Here is a 26,341-nt window from a genome sequence, read left to right as displayed (position 1 = left end):
GCCAGCATTGCTAGAGGACAAGGACTTCCCGGCTCTGTACTTCTTTTGCTCTCCTTCAATTAGGTAGGTCCTATTTTGTGAAGGGCTTGGTGAGTCAGTATAAGCGTTTTCAAAATTTTGCGCTTGCAAACTGGTAGCCAGTGTAGTTTCTCTTGAAAATGGGAGACGGAGGAGTGTTTAGGTAACTGATAGAGTAGGCTTACCGCTATGTTCTGAACCACTAACAGACAGAAACGCCCAAATTTCTTGCCACCTCCATTCGGGGATATGGAGGGGGGTTAACACTGGGCCAGGCTCCTGTCCACCCTGGGAATGGGTCCAAACGCAAACAGTACGATCTCTGGTTTGCCTGGGTTGCATGCAGCTTGTTTGCCCTGAGCCAGTCAGTAGCACCTTCATGCAGAGTGCAAACATTTGTTTGGCCTTTGCTGAGTCCGCTTCATACGTGAGCTGAAGCGAAGTATCGTGGCCGGCTTGCTTGGGCCCCGCTCCACCCCCAAAGACACAGATAAAGAGCCATGGCATGTGGCTTGACGGCTCTCTTGATTTCACCCACCAGGCTATCAAGCTCTCAGCCAATTGCTATGGACTGATGAGAATGTTGCGGAAATTATTCCCCACCTTCCATTCCAGGCGAGAAGAATTATGGTACAGGCCCTTAAAATCTCTCGCCTGGACTATGGGAATGCCTTATATCTTGGAGCCCCTCAATCTACCATCCATAAACTGCAAGTAACACAGAATTGTGCACCTCGGCTGCATTTTCAGACTCCACGAAGGCAGTCTGCAAGACAAGTCTGGAGGAATCTTCATTGGCTCCCCATTCCAGCCAGGATACAGTTTAAGGCTATGTGCCTGGCTCATAAAGCCATCTTGGAAGACTGGTCAGGCTATTATGCACTCTGGTCACCTCCCATCTTCCTCACAGATCCCTGCGCTACAGTTGTGTATGTCTGGCCACCCCCAAGAAAATACGAAGAGCGAGATGGGGCAGACGCTCCTTCTCGTTTAATGGCGCTAAGATCTGGAACTCTCTCCCCCTTGCTCTTAGAGAGAACTCCATCTTCTGGCCTTCCGGAAGCTCTTGAAAACCCATCTTTTCGGGACGCCTCCATAGCACTGTGGCTTCTGTTTTTCTGCCCCTTCTATTAATCAGCACTGGGAGGCCTCAGGGTAGTCATGCGCTATATAAATAGAACTTAATTCATTCATTCATCGTCCATGTACAATATAACCCTAATGCCGAAGGACTCGACCAAGAACATTAATGGGGTCATATATACATTAAAAAGAGTAGGGCTCTGGGAAGAGCCCAGAGGAAAGCCTTCCTCCATTTCAAATTTTTTGCTTTGGAGTAAAAGGGCATCATCCGAACTACCTGCTCTCGATTTCCTAAAAAGGAGGCCGGCCAGCTTAAGGCTGATCCAGTAACCCCCAAGTACTCCAACCTCTTTAGCAGGATGTATGATCCACCGCGCTGAATGCTGCTGACAGGTCTTATAGTAACATTGAGTTCCGAATCCAGGCCTGATGTAATGGATTTGGAGATCCTCCAGTAGAGCTGTCTCGTGCCCTGAACCCAGATTGGAAAGGGTGCAGCAGCTTGCTTTCAGTTAAAATAGCTGTGAGCTGGTGGTTCACCGTCTTTTACAGAATCTTAGTGGCTGCTGGTAGTAGGGAAACTAGTCTAAATTTCGCTAAAACTTCCAGGTTGTCATTGGTTTTCTTAAGCAGGGGTATTACATTTGCTCTTTTCCATGAGTCCGGTATATCACCAGATTGAAGAGAGGTTTAGAATAGCTAATGGTAAGAGGGACAATATTGTCGGTATAAACTTCAGAACATGCGGGTTAAATGGATCACCAGGGAACCTAGAGTTACAATTTGCAAATTGGGTCTTGTGGGTAGTAGAGAAAGTGTCAGTTAAATTTTTACTGTTTGCCCTGGTATGTCTCTAGGCCCTGTAACAGGATCCAGATTGTTGAGAGTCAACCGGTTGGCCTTATTGTCAAAAGAAGTCACTAAGTCTTGTGCAGAGGACTTCAATGGTCTCAGGAGGTTGGGCCGTAGCCCTTAGGCCCATGAAACTAGTTACAATCTTAAAGATCTCCTTTCCATTATTGTTGTCCTCTTCAATACATTGGAAATAGAAGGTGCTTCAAGATTGCTTTGTTTTTGTGATATGAGTTTAGTGCCTGTTTGAAAGGTGCCTTTACAGTCTCCCAATAATGATCTGACCATACCAACTAATATGGGCTCTCCCACTGTACTGATATCTTAGACATGAAGCCATCTATGGTATGACCTTCCCTATGTTTTGGACCCTGATCTGCTCGGATAAGGTTAAGTGATGCTAAGGTTTCTAGAAAGCGAATGGACAGTGGCTCATCAACCTTCTCCAGGTGTATGTTAAACTCTCCTAGTATGGTAAAGTTAACAGAACTAATGCATTTAGAGGCTTTTGCCTGTTATAGAGATTCTATAAAGTCTCCTGCGTATCCTGCAGGGAGATAGACTAAAATGCTGGAGAAAGAGTGTTTAGTGCAGAGAGCTACTGCCCCCTTCAGATCATCCAATAGAAACTTATAGCACTTAAAAACCGTCCTATATAAAATGGCTCCCTTCCCATCCCCCACCCTCGCCCCCACCCTGTCTGCCTGAATACATGAATATTTAATGGGGATTGTTAATTGCAGGCAAGTCAGGGCATAATTCCTCACTCATCCTTTTTTCCGTCAGGAATAGGACGAACAGCCTAGTGACTTCTAACAAGTTATGGATGTCTGGAGTGTGTATATGTAGAGCGTATATTAATCAGGGCGGTCTTAAATCTACTTTATTTCGAAGTTAGGTATCAAACTATTCAGAGGGTGTAGCCTGCGTTTGCAGTGTAAACAAGAAATTGTGCCTTTTTAGTGTAAAAGGAAAGGGGTACACACCTTTGAGTCCCCACAATACCTCGTACATTGGATGCCATGTAAACACATCCAGGACAGTCCACTGTGCCCAAACTGGCATAGTGGCTGGCACAGTGACTGGTGCGGCCTGCGGTTGGGTTAGTTAATGTAGTGTGGCGAGTGAGGTGACAAGACTGTGTACGGAAGGGTGCGAATGATATTAGTTTAAAGGTGGCGTGTAAGTATAAATGTGACCAATACGTGTACATGGTAATTTGATAGTGGTGCATAAATTATAAATTCAACACACAAGTATAACTTTTGAATCTTTTATGTTTGTGTAGTTTAAGTCGGGTTTGGCACAAATAGGAAATAAATAAGTGCGTAAGTGGTGAGTAAATCATAACTTTAAAAGACATTGTTAACTTTAGAATTTCTAATGTTAGTGTAGTTTAAGTGTGGTTACTGTACCAAACATAAATAACGTTTTTCTAACTATAATTTATCTTTAAACATTGTTTTTTTTGTGAATTACAATGATTTTTATAATGTTGGATAACAGAGTTGTAATATTCGTCCAGTTTCGTCTAGTGCAGTGTTAAGTGGAGTGTGTTGCAATATAGTGGAGGATAGTGTTGTAGAGTGTACAGTGGTACAGTAACTGTGGTATATTGAGTGGAGTAAAGTGGAATGAGGTATACTGGGGTGGCGTACACTGGAATGGCTTGCAGCAGAGTGGCGTAGAGTGGAGTCGCATACAATTGAGTGTTGTAGAGTGAACTCGAATACAGTAGAGTAGCGTATATTGGAGTCGCATAGAGTGGAGTGGCGTACAGTGCAGTGGTTTACGGTGGGATAGCATGAAGAGGAGTGTGGTAAAAGGAGTTACGTTCTGTAAATTTTGTAGAGTGTATTCACTTTAGTGTTGTGCAGCATAGGGGCAAATATTGGAATATTGTATACAGAAATAGTGTAAAGTGAAGTGTGGTACAGTGGAGTGGCGTAAACTGCAATAGCGTACACTGAGATGGGGTACAGTGGAGTGGTGTATAGTGGGAGTCAGGCGTTGTGGATTTTGGTGTTGTAAAATGGAGTGTCGTATATGTGAGTGCTGTACAGAACAGTGGTGCAGAGCGGAATAGCGTACACTACTGTGAGGTACCGTGTAATAGGGTACAGTGCAATAGCGTGTAGTGGAGTAGCATAAAGTGTAGTACCATACAGTGTAGTAGAGTAGAATTAAGTAGTGTTCAGTGTAATCACCTTGTGTTAAGTGGTGTTAAGTGTTCAAATGCACATTAGGGTGGCATATTATGGAGTAGCGTACAGTAGTGTTGTACAGTTCAATAGAAGCATAGAATCTAGTGACGTACAGTGAAGTGTTGCTTAGTAGAATGGTGCAGAACGTAGTATTGGAAAGTTACATAGCATCCAGTGGATTGTGGCACATTCCAATAGTGTATACTGCATTTCAGTCCAATGATGTGCCGTAGAGTGGTGTAGCGTATTCTGGAATACTGTACAGTCCAGTAGTGTACCATCAAATGGGGAATAATCGAATATCATATACTGGAAAAGCATAAAGTGAAGTTGCGTACAGTGGAATAGCATATAGTTGCGGGCAGTACAGTTTAGGGGCATCCAGGCATACCTGAAAGTGTAATAGAACACAGTAGTTAGCAGTATAATAAAGTAAACTATAGTGGTGTAGACAAGAGTGGAGTTGGGTAGAGTTAAGTAACATTGTGGAGTGGATTAGCGTACGATGAAGCAGCAAATACTGGAGTGTTTTAAACTGGAGTGGCTTACTCTAAGTAGCATGCAGTGGAGTGGTGTAAAGTAGAGTGTAAAATTAAAGAAAGCATTAAAGTGTGTGAAAAGATATCTTTGTTATATGTCCTAAATATACATTATGATTTGTAAATGTTAAGTTTCTGGTTTGTTTATGTAAATAGTGAAAGTAATGTTAAACTTAGAAGTTGTATAAACGTAGTTATATATTATGCTATGGTATACCGTGGTAAGTTCACGGTATAGCACAGTACATGGTGCTGAGAAGTGTTTTATGCGATTAAGTGATGGCTGTGTTTACCTAAGGTAAAAATCAGCCATGTAGCTTTTATCACAATTTTGTAGCTTTGTACGGCATTTCACAATATTCTGGCTTGGGGTCTTACATATAGTTAAATATTAGGTTTGGTGCAAATGTGTTGTACCAATTTCATTGTGGAGGAGTAAACGTTTTGCAGGGTTTGGTCAAGGGGGTGCAAAGTAAAAAGTGGGGTGCCGAAACTTGTTTTAATCTAATCTATTTTACATACACTTTTGTAGTTTGCATAGCTCAAAAAATGTAATTCAAATTTTAATAAACTTTTTCAGGAGTACTTATGGTGCGCAGATGATTATTTTGGGTAGTGGCGTTAAGTAGTGTAACTATTTTAGAAGTATTTAAACTACCATGGTACATAGTGATGACAAGGCATTAGCTGATTGGTAATGTTTGCCTTCACAATAGTTAAAGGCAGGCACGTTGTTTTTAGGTGCACTTCGCCTGTGTTCTGCGTTACACGTTCCGATATAGGTAAGTGTAGGAAGCTGGTTCTTCATGTGATGTATCAGGAACCTGATATACCATGTAAAGAGTCCAGATGTTCCGTTATGAGTGGACAGGGGCTTGCTATTGAATCCCTAGGTGCTCTATTAGGGGGTAGTGTGGTTGAGCAGGCTTGGGCTTAACACGGAGACGTGCAAGACATTTGCAAATGAACACAATGATCAATAAATGACACACACGACTCAAGAAGGAGATCCACACCAATTTATAAAAATAGCAAGTATCTTTATATTTGTTTAGTCACCAGAGAAAAATCGTTCAGTTAAGGACGTTTTTAAATATAAATTATTTTCACTTCAAAAAGTGGACACAGTGCAATTTCTGGATTCTGCAATGTTCTACTATGGAAGGAAGAGCAAGTTCTGCAAACATACAAGCCCAATCTCCAGAAGGGACGGTAAGTGGTGGGAACACCACCAGCTGCACGGGGGCGAACGGGTGCAGGGTGTACAACAGCATCGGGAGCCCAGAAGGTTTCTATGGAGATCGGTCTCTACAGAAAGAGGCTGCAAGCTCTGGCTGGAAAGAAAGTCGGGGTTTACCAATAGGAGGGGGTTCAGGCTTGTGATGCTCGGTGACGTAGGGACACTTGGGTCTCTCTTTTCCTTGGCCCGGGAACGATGGATGAAGAGCTGATTTTAGGCATCAGGTTTTCTTACCAGGAGCAGTCGCAGTCCAGGGGGCCTGTGTCCAGAGACTTCAGGCTACATCGTGGAGTCCACGAGGAGTGAAACCATAATGGATACGAGCTCCAGAGGGCTGGGCGACCTTGTGGACACCGGTAGCCCACTTTAACATGGGCAGGAGGTAACAGGTGGAGTGGTGGCTTCATGTGTCGTGTTTTGGCGGTTCCTGGGGCCTCAGAGTCTTTGCTTCAAAGTTCCTGCAGGTTGCAGGGGGACAGGTCCTCTGTTCATGTTAGGTCTTGGGTCTTTATCAAAGGCCGGCAGCCCTTCAAGGTTTCTGGAGTCAACAAGTACAGGGCAAGTTTTCTATGGCACAGTTTTCGACGAGGGATGCAGACAGGCTGCCAGGGTTGGTACGAGGCCAGTTGCTTCTTTTCTCCTATCCGCCTTTGCAGCTCTTCGGTGGATTCTCTCTTCCTAGTTTGTCAGGATCTGCTTCTCTGGTGACGGGGCTCCCCGCTAAAATTGAATTTAGGAGTTTTAGGGGAGTGTAGGGTAGTAGCCAATGGGCTACTGACACTTGGGGTCACTACACTCCCTATATGACCACTTCCTTTGGGAAGTGGGCGTTACCCTCTCCCAGAATTCCTAAGTATACAGTCACAAAGATGCTTACTTCTGAAAAATTGTCTCCACTTAAGTGTAGCCCATCTTAGGGAGTTTACTAGCTTAGAGGTGGCACGCCTAACTGACTATCTAATTATCCCGCCTGCCTAGGTGTCAAGGGAGTACTGGATGAAGGGGGCGGCTTCCTCTCCTGTGAGGGGAGCCAGACTCACATTCCTAAGGTAGCAGCTCTTTGAAGCTTGAACAGGCTTTTGTTCTGGGGCTCCTGATAGCAGGGGCTTTCACCCTAGGAGGTCAGAACAGTGTCTTGTTTGGCAGGCTGGCAGTAACCAGTCAGGGAGCACTCCAGAGGCTGTTAGGTTTTCAGGGGCCACCTCTAAGGTGCCCTTTGGGTGCATGTATTGGGAAATCAATCACTGGAATCAGTGTGGGTTCATCAATATGAGATGTTTGATACCAAATATGCCTATTTTCAGTGAAACTATCATGTAGCTGGCTAACTCGTTTTCACCAGTGACCATTACATGTTTTAATATGGTTTCCCAATCCATTTGGACTAGCATCAATAGGATTGACCAGCAGAGGGGCATGTCTGCTCATGCAGGTATGCCATCACATGTAATATTCAGCACCTTGCATATAGGGCTGTCAGACCTGCTGTAGGGGTGACTTAAAAATATCACGTGTAGTGTTATGGGATGCTGCACACAGGGATGTGTGACATGTCGTGTTTTCATTTTTGTCTGCACTAGACACACAGACTGCAATGGCAGCCTGGCATGTGATTGTTAAGGGTCCCTTAGGGTCGCACAATTCTTGATGCTGACCTTAGTTACCTTCTTTAGTACCTAAGGCCCTAGGTGCCAGGGGTTCCATTGATGAGGGACTTACAGAGGGTGCTAAAGATTTTGCCATTTGGGGAAGCAGTTGTACAGTTTCAAGGAGAGAACACTGGTACTGGGGACCTGGTTAGAAGGAACCAAGTACACCTCAATGTTACATCACATACCAGTCAAAGAGGGAGAAGGGGGGGATCCACAACAGGTACCCAGCTCCCATCGCTATATATCTCGGTAGTACTGCAGCCACAGATATAACTGAGTTAAAAACACTTGAAACGTGTAAAATACGTACACTACTTACCGGCAGTACCCCCACAGAATCATCCGCGCACCAAAATCTGTAATCCTACAAAATGTTGTGGAAATCCAACGGACGGTTTTTGCGCAACGCAGAATTCAAAATTCTATGTAGAATGCATTGGATGTTGTGCCCGATTTGCGACCCCTTTTCAGGATTCGCCTGCGAAATCTCTTGTATTGAACCCCTTTGCTGTGCAGCAAATTCCGCCGCGGTGCGAGGGGTGGTGGGGCAGGGCATGGCGCTCGGGTACTCTGAACGGCTCCCGGCCGTCATGAGTCACAGTAGGCGTGAGCTCATTACGGCCGGGAGCCGTCCGAACTCCGCCCACTGATTAAGTCTCCTGCACAGGCGGGAAATTAATCGCGCGTGGGCAGAGCAGCAAAAATTCGGACTGCTCCCGGCCGTCATGAGCACACATCTACTGTGACTCCTGATGGCCAGGAGCCATCCTGAGCATAGAAGGAGTTAATATATCTTTAAAGGGTGCTCTTATCAGTTCCCATCACCGAATTACTGTGTTCATTCCCTTTTTGTTTGGAACTTTTTTTGTTTAACTACCAATGGCTGCAATCATTTACAATACGGCTACTAAAACTGTTTGCACTATTTATGGCCTATTCACTGTCAAGATAACATCTCTTCCCACAGGAAAGACAGACAGCTTCTATCAGTATGCTGGAATGCTTGGTTTTTATTACTTAGTTGTGTAAAGCAGATGCTTTAGCCTTCGAAGTTTTGTGGCATTTCCTATTCATGCCGCAGTACATTAGTTTGTAGGCATTGTATCATATTGATTTTTTTAACGTAATCTTTTTAGTTATTATGATCACATTTTAAATGTTGTAATAAACAGTGCACATAAAAAATAAAGTTAATATACAAGAGCTATGCTATATTCTACTACAAAACAGGCAGTCACAATTACAGTTAGAAGGGACTTGATTTGCATTGTGCAGCAGGTGCAGTGGCACTCGGTCTGAGAGCTCTAGGAACCCTACAAAACCCAGATTATTGCAAAAATTTCAAACTAAACAGGCAGTCACAAGTGCAGTTATCTTGCAGACAACAGGGTCATGATTGGAATGGTACAGCAGGTGCAATGGCACCAGGCCCAAAAGTTGTCAAAACCTTCTCTAAACACCTAATATTGCTATATTTTGGTACCATACAGGCAGTCAAAATTGCAGGTATCTTGCAATTGAAAGGGGCTGGATTTAAATGGTGCAGCAGGTGCAGTGGCAGTGGGGCCAAAAGTTGTCATAACTCCTCCAACACCAAATATCGTGTCACTAGTGCAGTTATAGAGCGAGTACAAGGGTCATGATTTTAATAGCGCAGCAGATACAGTGGCACCAGGCTCAAAAGCTACAGGCACCCCACTAAACACAGAAGGTTATATTTTACAACTAACCAGGTAACTACAAGTGCAGTTATCTTTCATGCATTAGGGTCATGATTTGGATGGTGTAGCAGGTGCAGTGGCACCGGGCCAAAAAGTTGTCAGAACTTCTCTAAACACTTAATATTTCTCTATTTTACTTCTAAACAGGCTGTCACAATTGCAGTTACCTTGCATTTAAAAGGGACTTGATTGAATGGTGCAGCAGGTGCATTGGCACTGGGGCCAAAAGCTCAAGGCACCCCACTAAACGCAGAATATTGCTTAATTTTACTACTACACAGGCAGTCACAAGTGTAGTTGTCTAGCAGGCACCAAGGCCATGATGTCAATGGTGCTGCAGGTGCAGTGGCAAGAGTGTCTAAAGTTGTCAGAACTCCTCTAAACAACAAATATTGCTATATTTAACTACTAAATAAGCAGTCACAAGTACAGTTACATTGCAGACACTAGGGGCATGATTTCAGTGGTGCAGCAGGTTCAGGGACACGGGCCCAAAGCTCTATGAATACCTCTAAACATCAAATATTGCTATTTTTTACTACTTAAAAGGAACTCACAAATGCAGTTACTACCTAGCAGGCACTTGGGGCAGGATTTGAATGATAGTGCAACAAGTGCAATGGCACCGGGCCCACAAGTTGTCAGCACTCCTCTGTACACATAATATTGCTATTACAGCAATTAATTGTATTATTTTCCTCTTCCATTTCATTTTTCAGAATGTTGCTATTACTTAACCGGACTATACCACTAGTAACAGCACAATATATTGCCTTTTTGCACATAAACGAAGTCATAACAATTGAAGACTTTCTGTAACTTGCATTGTGCAACTACTATTACCCCGGGCCAGAACTGGTGAATTTCTTATGACATATGTTTTATTAGTGTTAAACCTATACCCTGAAACCCTGCCAAATTCTACTGGTAGTGCTTCCACTCCCATCAGTATAGAACAACACAAAGGCCAATACCGAGCTCAACTCCTGGAAATCTTTTTCAAACGACTTTATGAGTAAAACATAATCTGCTTTTTAAATTGCACCATCCAATGGTTTATTAAACTTTTTTTGCCTTCATTATTTTTGCAAAAAACTTGATTTTTTTGTGCATGGAAATACAAAGAAAACACTTGAAACAGATTATATTCAGAAAAAATATACACATTTCAATCTAAACTACCCTCAATCGACACACTGAAACAACATCCCTTTTCCACAAATTTGGCCAAAATATACAATCCTCATTCAAACAACCATCCTACATAAAGGTCCCAATGTCAACAAAACAAGAGACTAAAACAGATTTTCAAATACAACAATTTCCTTAGGTTTGTGTATTTTACAACATGAGCCAATTCAGAGTTTTGCCCTCCTATTTACAAAATTATTCTATGTGACCTGGTTCTATAGTTATTTGGCTCGGCCTTACTGAGTCTGAGTCAAGGCTCTTTGCTGTTTTCTCCACTCCCATCAGGGCAGCAGCTGAAGAGGAAGTCAGAATGGCCATGTCATCAGCATAAGCAAGAGTTTTTCAGCCTAGGTAATATAGTTGTAAATGGATGTGTAGTATCCTAGAGTTGTAGAGCCTGGGTATAGGACTCGAAATAAAGAGCAAAGGTTGTGGAGAGAGAGAAGGCAACCATGCTGGGGGCCTTTAGCAATGCAGTAAGGGCTAGATAGAGCACCACCACATGAAACCCTAGCACTTAGTCTTCTATAAAAACATTGGCCCTGTGATATAAACCCTGATCCAAAACCTGAGATCCTCATGAATACCCAGAGGAACTGCCAGGAGACCCGGTTGAACGCATGTTCGGTGTCCAGCAACATCATCCCGGCGAGTATCTCCTCATGCTGTTATCGCTCTGTTGACATATGAGGCCGTATCCCTACCTGGGATAAAACCATTTGGCTCGTATCCACCAGGTTGGAAAAAACTGCTGACACGCTATTGGTCAATGTATATAACTTTAAATCTTATGAAGGGAAATTGGCCAGTAAGAGCTGCCGCTTGTAAAAGTGCTGCAGCTTGTAGGATCTGTCCCTTTTTTAGGGAAGATTACTATGTTGACTTCACCCAAGGAGGAAGGGACCTTGCCCAGGAAGTCAGGAGAGTTGAAGTTGTCAAGAAGGACCGTTACAAGCGTATTAGAGAAGGTCTTCTAGAATTCCAGAAGGATTGGATCTGGTCCCGCTGCGTTGTCCCTTGCCAGATCTCCAATAGCCCTCTCTACTTCTACAGCAGGAATTGTCTCCTGGAGCTGGTCACAGTTTCCGACGATGAAGTCTATTGATATAGTGAACAATCGATTCAGGAGAAGACGCTCAGCAGGCCTCTATAAAGGATTTGCTAGAATTTTTGGAACTCCACTCTAATCTTTGCCTGAGCAGTAATTTGGTCCCCCTTATCATCGATAATCTTCTGTCTAGGACTACTACTGGTTCTGTCTTTGACTCAGAGAGCTAAAAACCACCCCGTCTCCTCACTGTTTTCAAAAGATAGGATTTGCTAAACCTGGATCTTTTTATTGGCCTTATTGCAGATGTTTTTCTTTAAAATTGCTTGCAAGATTGTCAGTCGCTCCAAGACCTCAACTGTCCTAATCTGGTATACTCTATGCTACGTTTTCCTGAATCTGACCGAGGCAATGCCATAAGCAAGAGTCCACAGCATTCCACCGCTTCTGTTGATAAATGGGGAAACATAGTGTTTGGCCTGTACAGAAAGCTTTAAGTGCATCCCAAACATATATCGTAGAATCCGAATCCAGATTCACCACTTGACAATTGCTTAATTTCTCATTCATTACCTGAATGTACTCCCTATCCAACGTCAGCTTTCGCTCTAAAGTCCACCTGTGTGGAGTAGAAGACTGACTGCAGCAATCTGAGCTGATGAACAGATGAAATGAGTTATTGTCCGAGATTATTCTTGCAATTTTTTCGGATATTACTGAATGAGGAAATCAAGTGACTAACAAGAAACATATCAATATGAGAAAGGAATTTATGGGCTGCGGGGGGGATTGCTGAATAAAAAGTGAACCCAGAGTCGCCTGGTGTGGAGCTACTGCAGACCTGAATTAACACATAAAAAGTCATATTTTTCCTCAAAGCCTCTACAAGTTTTCTTCCTCCTACTGCGCTCTGGGATCCACCTGATAGAGAATTGGACCTGGATGTAATACTACATTAAAGTTGCAACATAACAGTAAGGGCTCAGGCCATTGATGAAGTTCTCGTAGCAAAAGTTTGAACTTACATAGGTAGTCTTCTTTGGGCCCATAGATAGTACAGATGGTAAAGTGAATACTTCAGTTGAATCAGAGTGATTAACCATGCCCCCTCATATCCTGTTTACTTCACAGGACTTCTACTTTTATATCCCCGTCTAAGAAGGCCACCCGTCGCTGGGAAGAGCTATATCCAGAGATGCTCAGTACCTTATACCCCAGCTCTCACATGAGCGGAGTTTGTTCTCGAAGCGAATGCTTCTCTTTAAGTCGGGCTACGTTCCGCGGAGCAAACCGACAAGTTGAATCAGACCAGTGGTGCATCGATGGTAGGTGCGGTTTGACTGAAGCCCCGTAGTAGTCTCTGGGTACTTTAAGGAAAACGTTTGTAAGTGTCCACTTTTGCTATTTTGTGGGAGAGAGGGCAAGCTCTAACACCAGGCATGGGCCCAAGATCTTTTTGGCACCACTTGGTGAGTTAGGAGTTAATATCCTAGAAGCCATCAGCAGGGTTCAGTAAATATTTAGTGCCTGTCAGCTGTGGTCTTCTTTGTTGCAGGCTTCTTGCGGCTAGCCAAATAGCCATTAAAGTTTTGCCCTGGGTTCAAGTAGTAGCATATTCAGCCCTTTAAAATTCTCTCCACAGGTAAGACAAAAAGCTCAGTCCTCTTTGGGTCCAGTTCATTGTTTCAGCAGGTGCAGTCCTTTTTCTGTTTTCCGCAGGTCCAGTAGTATTCTGAAAAAGGTATCCAGGAGTGCCACTTTCATCCCTCGCACTATCTTGTGGGTGCGGGAGAATCCCTTACCAATAGGTGTAAGATTCCGATGGGTAACCCAACCCACTCTTACATCACTTTCTGCCACTAAACGATCCCATGTTACTACGCTCTGCCCAAGTCCAATATGTCTGAATATTTCTTCCTGGGTACGAGCTCTGGGCACACCCCTGAGGTGTGTCTAGGGAAATGAGAAACTCTCCATGTTAAACATGTTTCCGCGCCAGGATACTCCGGCAGTAATTGTGCGCGCTATAAAACAGCTTAACATAACATAACATGTTCTGGTACAGGTAACCCTCCACTCCCTTTAATAGGGCTTGGTGCCACTCTTGCTACTTAGACAATGGCAGGAGCAGACTTAGGTGAAAGTTACATCTGCCTGTGACAGGGACTACCCCTTTAAAGATTGTACAGTTGGTGGTCACTTCCCTCACTGCCATTCTTTTTGGAGGAGGTCACATCTCCTCCCAGCCAAGGGCCTTTTGTTCTCTTTCCAGAGAGCAGGCCACACCTCCCAGGAGGCTGCCATTTCACAGTTGGAAATTATCTCAGAAAGTGCTGGAATAAGCTTCAGGCTGAAAAATTGGGATTTTCAAAATAGTAATTTAAAATCCGACTTTACCATCAGATTGGATTTTAAATACCTATTAATTTGAGTCCTTGAGTCATGTGTCTAGCTATTCCCAAAACAAAGTTATACATTATAAGGTGTTATAATATAACCCAGTACATTTTTTATGGGAGCGTCAGCCTTGCCACAGGGAAAAATTACTTTGAAGATTTTTCGCTGCCAGGACATGTAGGATCTAACACATGACCAATTATTTAAATACTATGCACCCTGCTCGATGAACCATTTTAGCCTACCTTAGGTGTGACTTAGCAGTATTAAAAAGGAAGTTTTGGGCCTTGCAGAAGACTTGTTTTGCCAGGTTGAATTGGCAGTTTTAAAACTGCCATTCTAAGCTGCAGTGGCAGGCCTAGAGTCTTGTTTTGACGTAGTCACTGTAGTAGTTGCACAATCAGTGCTGCAGTACTCGTGTCATTTTACTTGTTATGTTATGTTATTTTTGTCTTTTATAGCGCGCGGCTACTCCAAAGAGTGTCCCGGCACTTTTATTGAGAACCATGCAGCAGAATAACACAACACAGTAAAAAAACAGAACAGCAAACACAAAGAGACAGGAAAAGCAGCCTAAGGGGCAAAAAGCCAAGTTTTAAGGCCCTTCCTAAACGTTAGCAAATTGGCAGTGCTGCGTAATGCCAAAGGCAGAGTATTCCAAAGCTGAGGTGCTAACAGCCTAAAAGAGCGGCCACCAATGCGGGCCCTTTTTACTCGCGGAGCCACTGCAAGGAACAGTGATTCAGATCTTAAAGATCGAGCCGGGTGGTAGAAGGCAAGTCTCCTTTGGAGATATTTTGCTCCCACGGCGTAAAGAGCCTTATGGGCCAAGGTCAAGGCCTTGAAAACTATCCGCTTCCGGATAGGCAGCCAATGGAGCGACTGGCCAGAAACTCTAGCTCGCCTATTCAGGCCATATATGGCCCGTGCTGCCGAGTTCTGGACCACCTGCAACCGCTGCAAAAGATATTCCGGCAGGCCCAAGTAGAGGACGTTGGAATAGTCCAATCTTGAACCAATTAAGGCCTGCACCGTCGTCTTCCTGTGTTCCTCCGAAAGCAGGGGAAGGAACTTACGGAGCATCTTGAGGAGGCCGAAGCATGTTCCCGTGAGACCAAGGATCTGAGATCTTAGCGTCAGACCATTATCCATCTTGATCCCCAAGTTCTTAACTAACTGGGACGAGCACGATGGAGGGAACATATTGACAGGCCACCATTCCTGCCACTCCGGATCAGATGGACAAACGAAAAAGAGTACCTCAGATTTCTCTGAGTTGCACTTGAGGCTGTTAAGCTGGAACCATTTAAAAACAGCCCCAAGGCACTCACGGATACTCTCTCCATCAAAATCTTCTCCTTTCCTGCACGTAAAGAGGAGCTGGGTATCGTCGGCGTAGGATACGATCTGGGCCCCCAAAGACTCCGCCAAAGGGGTCATAAAGATGTTAAAAAGAGTCGGGCTCAACACAGAGCCCTGTGGAACTCCGACTCCCAAAGGCGGCATCACGGCAGAGCTGGATGAGGCCCAGACCGTTTGTCGACGGCCAGCCAAGAATGATCTAAACCAGCTAAGCACCGTCCCCCTCAGACCGATCTCATAAAGTCTGGCGAGGAGACCCTCGTGGGGGACGGTATCAAAGGCCGCCGACAAATCCAACATTACAAGCATGGGTTTGCCCCCCGACTCCAGTACCTCTTTAATGGCTTCAGACACCTCCAAGAGCGCGGTCTCAGTACTTATATTGGGGCGGAAGCCAGATTGAGTAGAGTGCAGCAAATTATGAGATTCCAAAAAGTTGGAAAGCACGATATGCACATGCTTCTCCAAGATCTTCGTCAACGCAGGGAGGAGAGAGATAGGCCTGTAATTGGCCAGGGCCTCCGGATCAAGGCCAGGCTTCTTAAGAAGGGGAATGACCATCGCCTGCTTCCAGGCCTGCGTAACCACTCCCTGACTCAGGGAGAGGTTCAAAAGTGCAGGACCTGGGTACACAGAGTACCATATACTAGGGACTTACAGGGAAGTTAAATATGCCAATCCGGTATTAATCAATTGCATATGTACTTTAGGGGTTCAAATCACATACACTGGGCGTCAGTGCCTCAGTTTTCAGAGTCAGTAGACCAGCACTAAATGTAGCAAAAAGTGGAGGTAATCCTGTAACCAGCATTTGCAATGCAATAGGTCTCGTATTTGCGAGACTTTGAGCTACTGGCATTGTAAATGACTAACCTTTTTTCTATGTGTTGGTTTTGAAAACATCTATATTAAAGGCATTGTCATTTACAATGCTAATAGCTTAAAATTTTGCAAATGCAAGACCTATTGCATTGCAAATGCTTGTTTTTTTGCCTGTATGGTGACCCGTTAGCTGTTTGATGTTCTTGTTATCGCGCAGATTAAGCGGAGCACTATGGCTGTGTATAAGGAGGTCCAGTGATGTGCTATTTTCTGATTCTTGTGCCTATATATCACGTGCAAGGGAATAATAAGTCATCCTAAATCAAGAATATCTTTATTATTATTATGCTGTTTTATTACGCGCTCAATTACTGCCGGAGTATCCTGGCGCGATTTATCAATGAATCCCTGTTCGATTCTTTCTTACAGGAAAAGTAGGACATTGCATGACTTTCTAGTTTCAGAAAAGGCCTGTGTTTCCCACTAGGAATCATGATGAAACTAGTGAAGAGGTGTGGCGCAGCGGCCAGGGCGACTGACTCGTAATACTAGGGCTCGCAGTTCAATTCCGGGCGTTGGTGGCAGGTTATCCCAGCGCCAGGTGCCTCTGGGCAATAGCTCACTTAATCTTCCCGACCACACCCAGCGCCTTGACCCTCCGTTAATTGTTTGTGCTTTACATATACTAGTATCAATTTTATGGTATTGCTGGTATTATTACTATTATTATGGGGAGACGTGGGAAAAAGAGATAAAGGAGAGGGAAGTAGCTTGAGTTAAGGGAAGATTGGAACAAGGAGAGAGTCACAGGAGTACAAAGACCTGGACACTGGATGTTGGAAAGACAAGCCATGGATATGCATATACACGAGAAGACAGGCACGCGGAGAATGGACACACACTGGGTGACAGGCTCAGTACATGGCAAGCTTCAAACTATGTACTTCCTTCACAGCTTTAGCAAAATCGTGATGCTGGGAGACATGGGAAGAAAATAACGTTGGTAAAACCATGGGTTACATGTGAAGAACTAGGCCTTCGGAAGACCGGTGCACACAGGAAACTACTAGGCAACCTGGCATGAGCTACGAGAGACCGGGGGACAGGCACAGAAAGGCTCTAGAGTGACACAAGATGACACGGTAAAGTCACAGCCAGGGGAGGGAAATGGAGACGCAGATGCCAGAGAAACACTGCGATACTTTCGAGAATTGGAAAGTTGAACAAAAAATGCATTCTGACAAAAAAACTGTTACATGTTGATTGGAAAAGAAAATAATTTGGACAGAATGTGTTATCGTTAGGGCAAAACTAAAGTAGAAAAAAGCGAACACCTTTAACTCTCAGGGTTTTGACCTCCCTCCATCCCTGTTGGAGTAATACCCCATCCAATGTTTAGTAATGTTACATTTCCTAAAAACGTAAAACTTCAATAGTTGTAAAACTAGGCGTTCAAATACTTCACTATTGTTTGTAAACGAAAGAAGGGACTATTGTATGCAAGTCAAGACAGCTCTGTCTCCTCGATACATGAACTGCTGCCACCTTGTGACCTTGCGGGAGCCCTGGACTTCGAACGCATTGTTAATTATCCCAGACCAGGCTTGCAGACAAACAGGCTCAGATTTCATACCATGGCTGCGCTCGCCTTGAACTGTTCAAACAAGCTGGCCCCGTGGAGCAGACGTGGGAGGGAAAGTGAAAGCGCGGGATGCGTGCGCTGACAGGAGATGTGCATGCGTACGGAGTGCACATCTCCTGTTCGTATGCGTGCACATCTCCTGTCCGCGCGTGCCACCTCCTTTGGGAGAGGAAGCAGAGACTATAGGTCTCGCCAAGGCTTGCAGCGCATGCGCTGCGTTTCTAGGCGAGACCTAAAAAGGGGCATTTCCTCACAGTTACCACAAAAAATGTGAGATAAAAACCCAATGTAATACAACGTGTTGTAAAGATCAACACGTATTACATGCGTGGTAAATGCATACTTGTTTACAACATACATCCACTCATCCTAATGCGTGCATAACGCATTTTTAGTATAAGTAGTAATTTCAATATTTTCCTTCACTTTTTTTCATCTACTGTATTTTTCTTCAGAAATGTAACCCCTTTCAAAATGCTCATCTTGTTAACATTGTATTGAATGGTGCACGGAACTTCCTGCACAATTTAAGATTACTCCAGATTGAGTTACATGCAGAGTTTTTTTCCTGAGATTTTCATTGACCTACTTGTGTTTTTTTTGTTTTTTTTTTTAATTTTATATAGCACAAACTAGACCCGAGAGATCTGATATCAGAGTTTAAACCTCAATGTCTCGTTGAGTTTCAACTATTCGACATCCTGCAGTGATTTGCTTCTGAGCTGAAATTGCTATTTTCCCTATGCAAGTGCACCTAGGTATTGATAACGTCATGCTGATTTCACAGTAACTTATCGTATAAAACGATAAACCTTGATAACTGATGAGGCTTTCAAACCCTTTGGTAATGATGAATGGTACAAAAAAACTTCCCTGAGTTTTATATGCTCTTTTTATTTTACCACTTTTAGCTCAGAATGCGCAAGGATCTACCAAGTTATAGGGTGGGTCCCAACGGTACTGCTTTTCCCGGGAACCACCAGAGGAAACTTTGTTTGCAAACATTTCGAAATTTGCCAAATGATAATTTGCGTTTCTAGTTAAAACCAATTATTACCGATTTAAAAAATAAATAAAAATAACACCAGAACGAATATTTGTTTTTCAGTCAAATCCCTGGATTGGGCTGCACTTTTTTACTGCTTAGGCAACATCTGGTGTCAAACAGAATAAATGCAGCCCTACATCTAAGCACTTTTCTGTGATGGATGCTGTGACCCACTTAGGCCATGTTAAGCCACTTAATATGTCTTTGTGGCCATCTTCAAGGTTCCCGGATGTCTAGAATCTGCTTCCACTCCCGTTTTGAGGGCATAGATCAGATCTAATCATAAAGCTTCAGCTAATTGTTCACTGTATGCTGCTGCATAGTTGGGCAGCAGGTTTGCAGGTAAATTCTTAGCAGTATCACACTCCAGGAAAGGAGCCCCTCCATGATTCCATCCTTCTTCAGAGTGGGACATAGCTTTACTTCCCGAAAGCTCAGTTATCACAATCAAAGATTTCCAGTCATAAGAATGTCTCCAGAATCAGTGTCATTCCAAAAAACAATAAACACATCACTCCTGTTCTTAGGTTACGTATTGATGGTCTAATAACATGCCTTTAGGAGCTTCATATCGAACACCCAGATGCCATATCATGTACATATTCAGTGTCCATGAGCGGGTTTTGCTTAATCTGTAATGGTTTTTAGTGCATACATTAACTTGGAGGATTTGTGAATTAGTGTATAAGTTTTAGACATTGAAGCCAGGAGTTCTGTAGTATGTGCTACAGATGGTGCAGTTCTAGCAAAACATGTGCATGGAGCCATTCTAAGACTGCACACTGACATAGATACAGCCTCATGATCACCCAGTTCGTTCAACTTTCATTCCTGCTTCTTCCATCCAAAGTGAAGCTGGGAACTTGTTTTGCCTAAACAAGGCTTGGTACATGGCAACATCACCCATAGAGAACACTGTTTGCATTTAATGGAAACACTTTGAATTGCGCTCATCCTTTCTCCCAAGATGGAAAATGCACTACAACAGGGCACATAATACAGAATGCAAAGGTAAGGTGCGTTGTGCAACTGTCACAAGTGCCCGGCAACAACATAGTCCCATGCACTACTTCTCAAAAAGCAAAGAACTACCCACATCCTTGGTAAAAATCAATGTATAGAGATCCACAAATAAACACAAAATCCCACAAACATGGCCCAATAATGTACAATAAACTTCATTCCTGTTGTGAACTGTACGTGCAAAAGATGCTAGGTATCCTGCAGGTGATGCTGCTGCTTCATATAGCTTTCAAAAAAGGGGGAAATGGACCTTTACCTCACTTTCTTCATAAGCATTCACAATTTCGCTTTATGGACAAACACATTACTTTTTGTTTGTACCAGTATTTTATTTATACCTTTTACTTTATAATTTTTTATTTTTCATTAATTCATATCTCCGCTCTGCTAAAACCACACTAACAGAAGTCATGAAGAAAAATGTCTGCCGTTTAGAAAGGCTACCGTGAAGGCGGCACAAACCTCATAGCTTAACGAGTAAGCGCAAGTGAAACAACGTAAATGTGAGAAAACAGCGCGGAGATAATAGTCTACTCCGAAAACAAAGAAAATCACTGCTGCCACGGAATAAAATAAAGATACGAGCGGCATGACTAGAAAACACCGCAAATACAGATCGTGACCCCAGCAATTTGCCGCGAAAAGCAGCAAAAAGATAAAGAAGAGGCATAAAGAAACTAAAAATCCTTTAACCATGAGAAAGCCCAATGTGTGGTCATCTAAAATCTTGATGAGAAGACTGCTATTGCTTCTCAGAATAAACCAACGCTGTCACAATGGAAAAAGCCCATACGAGAATCATGGAACTTAATGCCCAGGTTTCAAAACGCGTTGGCACATGATTAAAGCACAGAGGAATGAAGATTTAAATTCCAGCCTGTGGTATAAGGAATAATCCCCATTCGGGAGAAAAAAAAACTTGATTCTAATAAAGAAGAATTTGTCTTCACTGTGTACTCATAAATACCTGATAATGACATTAAAAAAGTCCAGGATCATTAATTTAGCCAGCTGAATAGCATTTGTTGAAAAATATGCATGTATTGGATGTATTTTCTTTCCCTCTCATGTTTTATTTTTTTTAAATGTCTGATGTGATGTAATATGCTTTATGATTTAGAATCTTTTTGTAAAATGGTCACAACATAGATATAGCTAGACACTTGTCTTTTTCGTGTTGAAATTAATTAATTAAAAAACAACAAAATTATAAAGTAAAAGGTTTAAATAAAATACCGGTACAAACAAAAAGTAATGTGTTTGTCCATAAAGCGAAATTGTGAATGCTTATAAAGAAAGTGAGGTAAAGGTCCATTTCCCCTTTTTTTTAAAACAATGATACGGCCCTGCCTAAACCTCGTCCTTTGGGCCAAACTCCCTTTTTATCTAAGCAGCTTCATTTGGCTGCACAGTTTTCTGTCAGCAATGTGCCTATAGCAAACAATATGCATGTAATAATTTCTGGCTTGCAATAACGGAACACAGTGCACCCGACTATATATAGCTCATGTCATAAGTAGAAAATCTTCATTCAACAAATCTGTGCAATCTTTCAGAAAAAGAGATCAAAAGTAGCAGACAAATATGTACTGCTGCAATCTAATCTTAATGTGGTGCAAATGTTTCTCCATACATGCATATCCTTGCCGTAGAGCGGTATAGGGATTACTGAAAACAGGGCTTGAGTACTGGCCTAATTAGACAGACGCAGGAGCTGAGAGAAATCATAAACAGTTACTTGAAAGAGCAATTTAATTTAAATTTAATGAAAGGGTATAAAGAAGGAAGTTGGTGTACAGAGCAAAAAAGCAAACCCTGATAACCAGTAATTTGTGCAATTTTTGATACAATTGGATGACACTGGGAAAAAAACAGAATTCACATCAAGTAAACACAGAAACCAAAAAAGCCTAATGATTGTCCACTCCATTTGAAAGTTACTCTGGTGATTCCTCCATGTTGCGTGAATTTTGATCCCACCATTTTCTAGAAAAATGACTAGAATATATTTTCTATTTGCTACTTTGATTGTGATAAGTGAGATGTCTCATTTTGACTGACCTTGTTTGAACGTTGTGATCAGAAATACAAATGACTGACTTAAAATTAAAAGAACACTCATAGTTATCTCACATTTTAGGAGTCCAAGTATGGTAAAGAGTATTTCAGCTACGTATTCCACAAAGGAACACCTTTTAGACTTCAATACTGTCCATTGGTGTTGGGCGATATTAATTATTTTGAACGGAAGGTGGGGAGGGGAAAGAAGAAAGATTCGTCCCTACATATATAACACATTGGAAACTTTCACAAAGGCTGGAGAGAGATACTGTGTGAACTCTTCCACATCCCAACCCTATTTAGGGTTCGAAATTGCTCCCAAGGCTTATCCAAGGTTGCCCAATTAAGGCTTCCTTTTCCCCCCTTGACTTACTCATTTGGCAAGACAATTGTGTGTAGCATTTGACTGTCTAGTGTGTTACATTTATCAAAATATAAATAAAATGAATCACCATTAACCTTGGCATTCTTCCTAGAACGGTAGCTACTAAACAAAGGCAATATTTCTTTCAACCATTCAGTAAAGACTTCACTGGTTTAGAAAACTAGACTTCAAAACCAGGGATAACATGAGTGATCTTGTATTGCCAAATGTATCTGCATCTTGTAAGTTGCAGTCTGAGGTGATTGCCATTTTGATCTATTTAATTGATTCAACCTCAAAAGGCTCAAGACTAATATGAACACTGGTAGTCCTTGGGATTCTTAATTGCATCAACTTTTTCTGCGTCCTCAAGTAATCGTACAATTACTGCAACTCCCAGCAGTATTTTTAAGCTTCCTTATGGCCTCTCCATTCTTTGGTACAAACATCAGTATTATCCTTAGACTATTTCCATCAGTCTCTCCCAAGTTGCAATGCTAATAAATTGAACAAATACATTTTGTTTAGGGATCCGACAACATGACATCTAGAATTCGAAATTAAGTGATGTGAGGAACTATGATGAACAACTCTTACAAGTAGGTATGTTTGCAGTCCTTCTTGCAAACAAGCACATATATCGTAATAGTTGTGTACTCAGCATCGTCAATATGACCCAATTACTATCTGTGGGACATTATGTGGTCATAGCCTAATTAACTTCTGTTGCTCAAAGTGAAAATGTAGCCAGTGACAAATTGTCTGAATTGCAACTGTTTTGGTAACTTTGTAAGGTGCCTGGATTTTTCCTTATTATAGTTTGTCATACTGATGTTTTGCTCATTAGCAAACTACATATTGTGTTAATATCGGTATATATCTGTATATTTGTCATTTGTGTACTAGTGTGTGTACAAACTAGTTGAGTCAAGTTAATCACATCTCATTCATTGGTTTTTTGGCTTCATGAAAAGGCACTTATCAGATTTTCTGTGTTACAGTTAATTCTCATTCTGTGGACCTCCAGAACTCAACAGTGTTGAAACCTGAACCACCACCACCTCAAACTAAACCATCACTTTTTAGACCTGCAAATCGAGAGGACACCGTGCAATCTACCTACTATCCTCAGAAAAGCTTCCCTGACAAAGGCCCATCTAACGGGACTGATCAACCTCAGAAAACAGTCACTCCATCATACAATCGTTTCACACCTAAACCTTACACAAGTTCTGCCAAGCCATTTGAGCGTAAATTTGAAAGTCCCAAGTTCAACCATAGACTTCTGCCAAATGAAACACAACTAAAACCAGATTTGCCCACAAAGCCGCAAAATTCTCCACAGTCTGTTTCAAAAGTGAACAATTTATTTAATGTAAACAGTGCCGGGAAAGAATACGATGGCGGAAAGGATACGTTTTCTTTTCAAAATGAAAATAAACCTAAATATCAACCAAATAATGTTACTGCAGTGCCTAAAGCTATTCCCGTCAGGTAAGATATTTGTTTTAAATAATTTACTAGGTACATGCTTGCCATTAGCCAATATTATGGCAACAAGTCTAGTTGTTAAGATGCTTTAAGATTAAATAGTCATTGTGAAACATGCTAAGACGTTACAGACTACTGACTGTTAATGTTATGTTTACTTTACATCTGTGGTATAGTCTAGCAAGCAACGTTTTGTCACTGAACACTGGCTAAATGTTGATTATTTGCCATTACTTACAGTAGAGAGTTATGTTTATGCATAAATTCATGTTTTTTTTTAAATTTTACACTGTATAATTTTCTTTAGAGTAGATTTGTTCCAAGTTAGGGGTCCCTATTATAGGGACATGCAATAGAATTTTGGGAAGAGTGAATGCACTTTTAGCTCTCTGTGTTAAAGGATTGTTGAAGCAAAACTATCTTTCGCTTCTTTTTTGTCAGCATTTGAGTTTCATAACATTTAGCCCAGTACTCACCCCTCCTTTGCACTCATGATGTCCCAAAGCTTTTATGTCATCGAGGAGGTTAGCCTGATTGAGTCCAAGGACCATGATTGCTTTGTACTATGACATTTGCAGAGGGTTAAATGGGGCCAATATTCCAGACTCCTTTGTGAGTCTTAAATTGGATGCCTGATGCATCAGCATCTGAGACCCTGTTGGATCTGGTCCTGTGTTCTCAGGTTCAGGTTTAGCTTGAACATCCATTACTGCCCATCCAAGCTTTTTGATTATTTCTGCAGAGATGCAGAACTACAAAATGTAACGTTCAGGTGTAATAGAGCGACAGCCCTTATCAGTAGCACTCTGTGCATAATGGTGTGGAACGAGTTTCTTTGTAGAGCGGCCAAGTTGAAGTTCAAGCACATCTTCATGACTGATTGACTTCTGAAAAAGCTTTACTGGCCTAAATTGCAATCAAGATTTCTGTCTCCCTTGGATGCTCTTTCAAGGACCCCCTTAGTTGGAAACCAGGAAAAAGGAAGATGACCAGTGGAAGACAACCACCTGGCAGACTAAGGATTAGAGTAGTCCCAGATTTGATTGGTGCTGAGGCTGAGATTCCAGACTACCATCTCTAAGTATGCTCACACGCATAAACATTTTTTCATGTTGGGATATCCTCTGGCTAACCTTTTTGTGAATTTCAGTGGCAAGCAGGAAAGCAGACACATTCCACAGAAGTGCATCTGCATTTTTATTTACTATATTTTCCCTCCAGACACTGGTCTCCAGCTACTTATTGCTTGAGGTTTATTTTTAACTTGAGATGCTTTAATTCACTTTTGGGTGTTCTATTTCCAAAATCTGTAATGCTTCCGAAAATTAAGCAGTGTGGCACCTTTTAAACTTCACACAGAGAAAATAATAACAATTGAGAATAACTTAACACACTCCACAAGCTTCATTATACTAGTACAGGTGTCACCATATTAGTGAACCAGTACAGTATGGTCATAATACAGCACAGTGGTAATTAATAATTCCTATCTCAATTGCCAACTATGTATTAGTAGAGGTAATATTTAGGAGAAGTTGCACTGCAGGAGATGCATAATCCTGTTTATGAAAGCTTATAAGGTGTGTAACCTGTTCAGGAGCCCTCTAGCCCTATTAGATGTTGCAACAAAGAGTTTCAAAAGCAAGTCAGAAGGTATTGATTTCTTATGAAAAGGGTTTGTTTTTTTCTGTATTTGAAACTAGCAAGTGGTGAATTATCCAGAAAGTGGTGAATTATCGATCAATATCCACAGGTACCTACAGGCTCAGGCTCTGTGTTTAGCTGCACATTAGTCACAAACATTTGAAAACAGATGTAGGAGTCCTTAATGTTTGACAGATTTTCTGCCAGGCATTGTCGAATAGTAAGCTTGCAGGCTTGAATATTCTAAATCATGTCCGCAAATGGATAACAAACAATTACTTGTTGAGGTCATCCAGAAACAAAGGAGACAAGCCAGCCTTTTTGGGTTTTTCAGAAACAATTTGCAAGTTCCGCCATAAGTTGATCATTTGACTTTTTCACTGCCTTGATCCCGAAGACTGAAACAGTAAGTCTCACTCTTCATCAGTACAACTTTGGCATTAAAAAATATGGAAGGGCATCCACACCCACGTTTATGCCATATGCTGTAAACGTCTTGGAATTAGCAAAACATAGCACAGCTTTTCTAATTTGAGCAACATGGCGATCAGTGATCTGGTAGGTGACTTCCGTAATATTGTCATTACTAGCATTTTAAAATCATTAAAGCAAAACTGTTTGAGACCCAATAAATGAACTTAGATCTAGCTCCGAGTGCAGGTGTAACAAGGCTGATGATAGGCATCCTAAAACAACTCTGGAGTTTCTATCACAGAGTAGAATTCAAAAGAATGGACACTTATTGGCTGATACAAAGGTATCCAGTGATTTCGAGAACTCACAAATACTAACTATAGAGTAATATGATTCCCTCTCATTCCACGTTTGTCTGTTTTTACTGCGACAGTCTCTAGGAATCGTTAAACCTCTGATCACAGAATCTGTCAATGGCGGTTTTCTGCATTCTGATCAAACTGTTGACCCAGCATTGCCTTTATA

General features: G+C 42.2%; 1 protein-coding gene across 6 annotated transcripts in view; it reads left to right on the top strand.

Annotated features, from left to right (window-relative positions):
- TJP1 (tight junction protein 1) overlaps positions 1–26,341 on the top strand; it is a 707,329-nt gene that overhangs the window by 595,760 nt on the left and 85,228 nt on the right. For all 6 annotated transcript variants that reach the window (XM_086958396.1, XM_086958395.1, XM_086958394.1 and 3 more), the window contains one exon: positions 23,269–23,761. In XM_086958396.1, the coding sequence (XP_086814522.1) occupies positions 23,269–23,761 (493 nt within the window). The remainder of the gene's footprint in view (positions 1–23,268; positions 23,762–26,341) is intronic.

The sequence above is a fragment of the Lissotriton vulgaris genome, chromosome 2_1 (genome assembly GCF_964263255.1).
Source record: "Lissotriton vulgaris chromosome 2_1, aLisVul1.2, whole genome shotgun sequence".
NCBI classification, from domain to species: Eukaryota; Metazoa; Chordata; class Amphibia; order Caudata; family Salamandridae; genus Lissotriton; species Lissotriton vulgaris.
This window is presented reverse-complemented; position numbering and strand designations above follow the sequence as displayed.